General features: G+C 50.1%; 1 protein-coding gene across 5 annotated transcripts in view; it reads right to left on the bottom strand.

Moving 5' to 3' along the window:
* Positions 1-8,153, bottom strand: part of ANO2 (anoctamin 2) — a 339,770-nt gene that overhangs the window by 55,075 nt on the left and 276,542 nt on the right. For all 5 annotated transcript variants that reach the window (XM_040462871.1, XM_040462873.1, XM_040462872.1 and 2 more), the window contains one exon: positions 6,857-7,052. In XM_040462871.1, coding sequence (XP_040318805.1) covers positions 6,857-7,052 — 196 coding nt within the window. The remainder of the gene's footprint in view (positions 1-6,856; positions 7,053-8,153) is intronic.

Genomic DNA, 8,153 nt, shown 5'->3' with positions numbered 1-8,153 from the left:
GGGGGGACGTGCTGGCTTCGCGCCCTGTCCTCGGGAAGACACGGGTCCTGGCCTGAACGCACCCACCCGCATCCACTCGTGTCCTCGCTGTGGAGGTACCTTCCTGAGCAGACTCGGTCTGCAGCAAAGCCCACTCCCCTTGTCCCAGGGCTCCAAGCCAACAAAGCCAGCACGTCCCCCCTAACTCTGAAAACACACGTTGCCCACATTTGATGGAAAATTAGATCCATCCATGTATGTCCAAAATGTTCTTCTTTAAAGAATTTCTGATGTCCTGGCAGCCTTTGGTAGCAAGCTTTGTCTCCTTTTTTTCCTTTCTTCCCTCTTTTCTCTTTAGTAGTGATACATTGGCTTTTCCTGATGGTAGCTTAGAACTGGATTTTAGACTGAGCCATTTCAAATCCTCAGAAAAAAGCTTTTTTAGAAAATTTAATAAAGCATGAGGGACTCCAAAGTTTGTGAACCTGCGCAGGTGTCCTGATGCACGCAGACCTAGGAGGCAGGCGACGATGCGCTCAGAGTTTGCTCCCTCCAAGTCTCCCTGATCGTCTCAGAGACCCCTACCATCTGCCACTCACATGGGCCGGAGCATTGCCTTTTAAACCTTCTGGAGCCTCTGGTGTGCTTTCTTTGGCTTTCTCCACACATCTAAAGTTCCCTGAGGAACCAGGACCGCTATATATTACCAGACAGTAGAACATCACAGTCTTAGAGTTGAGGCCTGACTCACCACCTCCCAGCCGCGTGACCTCGGGCCTATTAGCTGTTTATCTCTGTGTCTCAGTCTTCTCCACTCTAAAATGGGAGTGTTAAGAGTCCTGATGCCCTTGGGGCTTGTTTTGAGGATTAAATATACTGATAAACAGAAAGTGCTTACAGCAGCGCTTGGCATGCTCTAATACACATACTCACACACATACTCACACATGCCACTAACCAGATGCTCCTGGGTCAAGTTCCTAAGCGTCTTCAGGCTTCCCAGAAGTGAAATGAAAGCCATGACCAGTTCCCAGCTCTACGGTGACGATTCTGTGGGATGATGTATGTACAATGTCTACCAGTGCCTGGCACATGGCAGGTGCCCCCAAAAGTCCTTCACCCCATCCCTCTTTTTGTTCCCTTCCTAGCCCCACTTCAGTGGCCCCGGGGCAGCAACACTCAGAAGCACGGCATCATCAGTATTTAAACAACTCAAGAACACAGCCATTTTCCTACAACTTGGAGACTCTGACTTGGCACACCACCATCCTTTGAGCACCTGCAAGATGCCCAACCCCAAAACTAGGAGAGGCTCACCGCAGAGTGAAGGGTGAACCACACAGCTCCACACACAGCCAGCGCTGCGCACACAGTTTTGAAAGGGAGAGGGAGAGAAGGTGGTGGTGGAAGAGCTAGAGATCGAGAATGATCCTGATAAAAAAACAAGCTGCTGACATCTTGGTTATTAAGGCTAGAAGCCTGCTGGCAGCCCTGCCCCTCTCACAGCTGGAGTGCGGACATGCTCCCCATCTGGGCCGAGCCTGACCCATGCCTATGTTGGTCACGAGAAGACCCTACAGTTTTCAGGAGCTCTGGACATCCTGCTCCCCATGTGTGGGTTCAGAAGCTCGCTGCCTCAAAGGCACCGTCTATCCCTGTGCCAAGGAAAAAGCATGGTCTGCATGCTTGTGCACCCCACCCCCGGCCAGAATTCATATGTTGGAAACCTAATCCCCCTTGTGATGGTATTCAGAGGTGGGGCCTTTGGAAGGTGCGGCCTTTGGAAGGTGCTCAGGCCATGAAGGGGGATCCCTCAGGAGTGAGTGGGGTGCCCTTGTAAAAGAGGCTCCAGAGGGGCCCCTAGTGCCTCTGATATATGAAAGCACAGCCATAGGACCTGGGAGAGGACCCTTCCCCAGCCCTGTTGACATCCTGAGCTCAGACTTCCAGCCTCCAGAGTATGAGAAACACATTTCTGCTGTTGACACCCACTATGTGGTATTCTGTGATAGCAGCTGGACAGGCTAGGACCAAAGCATGCCTTGAGCTCGTCTACTTGGTGACCCTTGTCACCTTGCCTCATACCCTGGCCTCCCATGACATCTGAGCCCGGTCTGATTTTCCTGGACATCTGGGGTCCTGATGTCCTGCCCAGCTATTGCTTGTTTCCCATCTCAGGAACCAGACCCTTTCCTATAAACCATCATCTGGGACCCCTTCAGGAATGAACAGATCACTGGGGACTGTACTGTCCCACCTATTCATTGGGATCCTCACAAACTAATTACTGACGCTTGCTGAAGGAGGCTACCCACCTTGCAGAGCAGACTCTGGCCACCAAGGCCCCAAGCTTCACTCATTTTCCCCTAGCAACCCCATCCCACCACCTAGGTCCCAGCTCAGTCTCTGCCCCACCATTGCCATACAGCCACCAGCTCACGGTGTGTCTTGCACCCAAGCCTGTGACCACTGTTACCATGGCAGCCAGGGAGGCGATTACTGTGTCTTTATCTACCACTGCTGAGCCAACTCTTAACACATTCTGGAGTCTGTCACAAATATTTGTGGACAGAAGGGACCTCAGATGGGCCTGATGTCTGGGCCTGTTGGGAGATGCTCCCAAGAAATCGGTCTTCACCACCCAGCCTTTGCAGGAAACACTTGGGAACTCGCTGGGGTTGTTTACACCAGCTGTTTGCACCTGGTGAGCAAGGCGGTAGTCATAGGCTCCTCAGCAATCAGGAGATCTGAGGCAAGAAGCCAGACGGGTATTAAAGCCAGCGTGAGAATGGCACAGGAAACCCCTAAGCCTGGCAGAACCCTCATTCCATTAGGTGGCCTTATTCACAACTTTTTGTCTCCATGCAGGCCTGGGGGACTCTGCAGTCATACCTCTGCCTGAAGGTGCACAGGTCACCCCTGCTGTGCACGACCACCTCGGTGAGTGGGTTAGTGTGCACACTCTTTGCCATTAAGGGCACTTTAAGTCTTCTGATAGGTTTGTTGCATCTTTCAGTGACTGTCCCATCAAGCCAACTTCACATTTACCTTATTCATCTCAATGTTTCTGCAAATCCTTTTGAAGGTAGGAAATAAAAAATGCATACATGCTCGTGGTAGCTTCCACTGTGGCTTACAGGATGCCTAGCCTATGGGCATTCCCTGGAAAAAAATTTTTTGAATGCATAAACGAAGACAGAGATAACTGCATCAGCAAACTCACAGATCTCCTGTGAGGCAGGCACTATGGGGGACATAAAAGGAAACGTAAGACCGAGGAGCTGTTCTCCAAGGCTTTGTAGCCTGGCTGGAGCCAGCAGCAGAGACCCTTGCTGTCCATGGAGTATCTTCCCACTGCTTCACAATTAGGCTGCTTCCAGCCAGTGTGCTGTGAGCAGAAGTGAGAGATGGTGTGTTTCATAGCCTCCCTGGTGTCCATGTGGCCTCCATCAGTCTGGGTCCAGAGCCCCTGCCCTGCTGCACTGGACATGGAGCGTGAGCAAGAACAAGTAAACAAGTCCGAATTATGCACCTGAGATTTTAAGATAGATTTATCACCCTGGCAGAATCTCGTCTACCCTAAGACTGGGAAATCCACACACAAGGGCCTTGAATGCTAGTTTATATCTGACCCAAGGGCAAACGGAAGTTGTCTGTGGGGGGATGGAGTAGTGCTCCCCTCCCCCAGCCCAAGGAGAAAGTTTGAAAAGACTGACTGGGTGGGGATTTCCAAGCAGGAGGCCCACAGACAGAGGCTAAAGACAAGGGCATAGTCCTTAGGCTGTGAAAACAGTCCCCACAGAGGTGATGATCAGTGGACAGGAAGGAGGGAAATAATGAAGGAAAGATCAATAAAACTGGTTCCAGAAAAGCTCCCTGTTTGCCCAATGCCACGTATCTGGGGATGGGAGGGAGAAGGAGTCAGGCCCAGAACTCAAAGGTTCCTTCCACTGGGCTCCCGAATTCAGTGGCCCTTCCACTATACAAAAACACCTGTCTGACCTTCTGAGAACATCCAGTCCAAGGCAGACAAGAGCAGCAACCTAGGACGAGGCCCACATGGGTTCCTGCATGGAGACCCAATATACCACTTTGGTCCAGACAGTAAGAAACTCACACCGACAGAGCGCAAAAGGTATTTGCAGTTCAGAGGGACAATCTGAGTTTGAGCCTTAGTAAAATGAGGATATAATACTCTCCTTGCTGACCACACACAGTTTCTGTGAGGATGAAATGGGATAACAGAACTCTTTTAAGTTGAAAGTCGCTTTATGAGTATCGCTATCACAAAGAACAAAAGGTACTTGCCAGGATTTCATCTCCTTTCCAGAGCACAGACTTCCTTACCAGCCACTGGTTGCACAGCATGGGGGAGCCTGAACTTTATGGGTGAGGGAGAAAGCGCTGTTAGGAACAGTGGATGTAGCTTCACAGTGTGGATGGTGTTTTATGGCCCAATGCAAAGAGAATTTGCCCTGCGTTGTAGACAGGAGGTGCTCACTAAACCCTTGTCAGTGAGGTTCTGACTGTGGACCACGCTCTATCTTCTAGCCTACCACTCTCTAGAGCCATGGAACACAAGTGAAACAAAGTAATGCAAATGGACAGCAGGAAGACATTTCTGCACCATCGCCGATTTCCTGTTCCTCTCTTCCCTACTTCCTGCCCACACACTCATTAATCTCCTTTACATTAGGCCTTCCTGCCTCTCTCTTCTCTGTGGCATCCTATGTCCCTGCCAGGATAGTTCCGCAAACATACAGCTCCAATCATGTCGCATTCTTCAGAAAGTCCCCCAGTGGTGTGGGGCCAGAGCCACTGAGGGGGATGGGGGACGTTTCTTTCCACTCCTGATGCTTCCCCGATGTGGAAGGAGTGTGCTTATTTGTAATGCCCTAACTTGTCTCCCCCACCTCATCCTTTACCCTCTTGAGGGACAGAAGCTTATCTCATTAGTCAGCCTGGAGGGTGACACCAGCATGTCTCATCTGTCCACCCCCTCTGCCCTTCCTCTGGGGAGAAAAGGGTCTATGCCCTGCCCCTCCACATCCTAAGACTTGCCTGGCTTCCCTGCCCTCCGTTGCTGGCCACTGGAAGGGATGTCTGTCTGTAATCCTGTATTAGGAAGTCTATCTGGCTCTCCTGCTAAGCTGTTTCCTCCCATGTAGCCTATTTTAGCTTTAAAAGTGAAGTCTTGGCTTTTGCCTACATCTTACTTTTTAGCATACTCAATGATTAGGGCTGAAAGACAGGTACTTTTTATTAGATGACTCTTCAAACTCCAGCAAACACTTTCCCATGTCTATGAAAATTAGCAGCATCCTTGGCCTGGCATTCAAGGTCTTCTACAGAAAAATCAGGTCTGGGTCAATGCTCTGGGCCCAGTTTCTCACTCCGCTATGCCCTGAACATGCTGCAGACCCTAGAAGAACCACCATACTGGACTCCCCTAGCATCCTGGACATGCTTCGTGTTTCCTTCTTCCGTACGCTGAGCTCTCTGCCCCCTCAGCTCCCCTGGCACCAAAGTTGTGCCCATTGTACAAGCCTAGCCCCTGTGCACGCCCCCCCCCCCCCACCCCGGGGCCTTTTCTGACCCTGAAGGGTCTGATTTCTCCCTTCACTGCCAGATTTCTTATTCTGTTTCCTCTGCCAGGAACCTCTTCTCCTCCTGCCCACTTCCCCCTCCCTCTGCACCTGAGCAATCCAACTTGATGCCCTTATACCTCAGAAGCCCCCCAGGATGCTCCCCCTAAGTGCTTCTATAGAATCTCACATACCACTAAACACCCTGAAGCAACATTCTCTGCTGACTTTTCTCCAGAAACCTATGAAAGAACACGGACGGGTAACACTTATTAATGTGCACATGCCTAAAGAGAGCAGAACCTCCATTCCAGATGGTACCTTGGCTACATCCACATGGAGACCAAAAGTCAATGTCCACCGTGAGTAGAGGCCAAGCCAGGGAAAGGCACTGAAAGAATCCCTTTAACTGGAATTAGTGAAACCTTTCTGGAATGTTCTGATCCTCCAGGGAAGGCTCTCTTGACAAGGGGGTTATCCTATCAAGTGTTTAGCTTTTAACTAGTCAGTGAATTAAAGACATCTAATCATTAGTTCAATTTTTCTAAGGATAGTCAGAAGCTGACAGCCCTAGTCCCCAGATTCCACCAGGGAAAGAGGTGCATGCCCCAAGGCCACCCAGGATAAGTACCATGAGGAAAGGGTCTCAGTTCTCAGCTCTCCCCAGTCTAATAAGCGCAAATGCCAAAAAATGGTGCTCAGGCAACAGCAGGTTGTGGCTCAAATGACACGTCTGAATACTGAGGCCACCGCATTTTTCTCACTGGCTTGAAGCTTGGGAAGTCTGATATGCCTCTTTGAAGTCTGCTCAGTGTGTGGGGAATGTGTGGATTTTCTGGGGCCTCAGCAATATGGGGATAGATGAGACCCTCCAGGGCTCAAGTATCAAGAGCTTTCTCTACTCTGTAAACACTCCTGGGAAAATGAGGAAAGGTTAAAACTCTGTAATTTGTAACAGGAAGTGTTGAACCCATCTTGCTTCTAGGTTAGGCTAAAAAGAATAGGTCCCATGAATGATTCTTTGGGGACAATGAGGCAATCAACTTGGGCTGGAAGACTACTGATAGAGAATGCCCTAAGGAGGATTTCTCGCTGAGGGGAGGCCCCTGGCAGGCCCTGCAAGTACATAACTTCAGTACTTCCTCATTTCTCCAACCAAAATGCACTCTACAAAGCATTTTGTTCCTGTTCCTTTTTTCGTTTTCAGTCACCACCACCAAAAACCTCGCATGTGTTGAGCCGACTTCGTTCAAGGGGGCCTAGGGCAGACATGGGATTTGGTGACACAGTACCGATTTTGGTGAGCCATGTGGCCACAGCACCATAGATCTCGTCCAGGATGAGGATGACCACGAGGTTGATGATGACTGCTGTGGCTGTCACTGTCACCCGGACATTGGAGCGTGTAGCCTTGTTGAGAGACAGGGCTGCTGCAGTTGTTATGCGATACACGATGACCCCAAAGACGATGGAGAATGTCAGGGCAATCTGTTTGAGAGACAGGGAGAGTTATGGCTCAGCAGACAAGTACTGGGCAGCTATTATTTGGTCGGCCAACAGTCCTCTTCGCTACATCAGGTACTATTAATCTGGAGTCCACCAGTAGGCAACAAGGGGGCGGCACACCCTCTAAACTCTCGTGCAAATTCTATGGAGGGGTGCACTGTCCATGGAGACTGTCTTCCATTTACAAAATGCCAAATGGTCTCTAACACATACAAACCCCTAAGGATGAAAACACTGGACGCTGAGGTGCGTACAACACACGTGATGTTATTTCTTTCATTAGGGGGTTTCCAGTTGACCACAGAGGAGAGCTGAACTCTTAGAGTGAATGATACCTGAGAGGTACTGCATGCTCTGTGAAGGGGCTGAGAGTACAGAGGAACAAGCAGATCAGGGGAATAATGGGATGTAAACTGGGCTCTCGGTGAAAGGAAACAGGGAGCCGTGGAAGGTGTCTGAGCTGAGAAGCGGTGAGTCAGCTTCATGCGGTGTGTGTGGGAAAGCTGCCCAAAGAAGAATAAAGAGAGATAAACCAGGCATGAGATTTGTAGACTCTTGGTCCTCAGGGTGAACAAAATATCACTGTAAGATTTCTCTGCCAGGCAACTGTAATAGAGGACTCGGATTTCTCCTTTGGTGCAGAAATCTCCGGCTGTTAGGCTGAAAGGAAAGCTTACCAGTCGCTTGACCTCCAAGGGCCCCCCATTTCCTCTTTCTAGAACCTAAGAATAATAACTCACTCTCCCAGACCAGGCCCTCTCCTCTTCCATCAGAGCCAGGGAGGACCATTTCCATGAAGCAGAAGGATGTCAGGGGAAGAAAGTGCCCTGCATAAGCTCTCAGGGCAGAGGAAGGAGATTGAACGTCTAGGTGTGTAACCTGCTCAGAGCAAAACTAATTTGCGTCAGTCAAGTGAAGTCTTCTGAGAATTCTTTCTGCACAGAAGGCTGTTCAGGTAGTATTTCCTCTGGGATTAGGGGATGGTGGGGGCAGGAGGGGGGTGGTTGGTGCTGGCTGGGGACAGCAAAGATTCCCTCTGAAAATACAAAGTATCCTGGACTACACGTTCCCTCCCTAGAAAGG

This window comes from Herpailurus yagouaroundi, unplaced genomic scaffold (genome assembly GCF_014898765.1).
Source record: "Herpailurus yagouaroundi ecotype Mexico unplaced genomic scaffold, PumYag 355, whole genome shotgun sequence".
NCBI classification, from domain to species: domain Eukaryota; kingdom Metazoa; phylum Chordata; class Mammalia; order Carnivora; family Felidae; genus Herpailurus; species Herpailurus yagouaroundi.
This window is presented reverse-complemented; position numbering and strand designations above follow the sequence as displayed.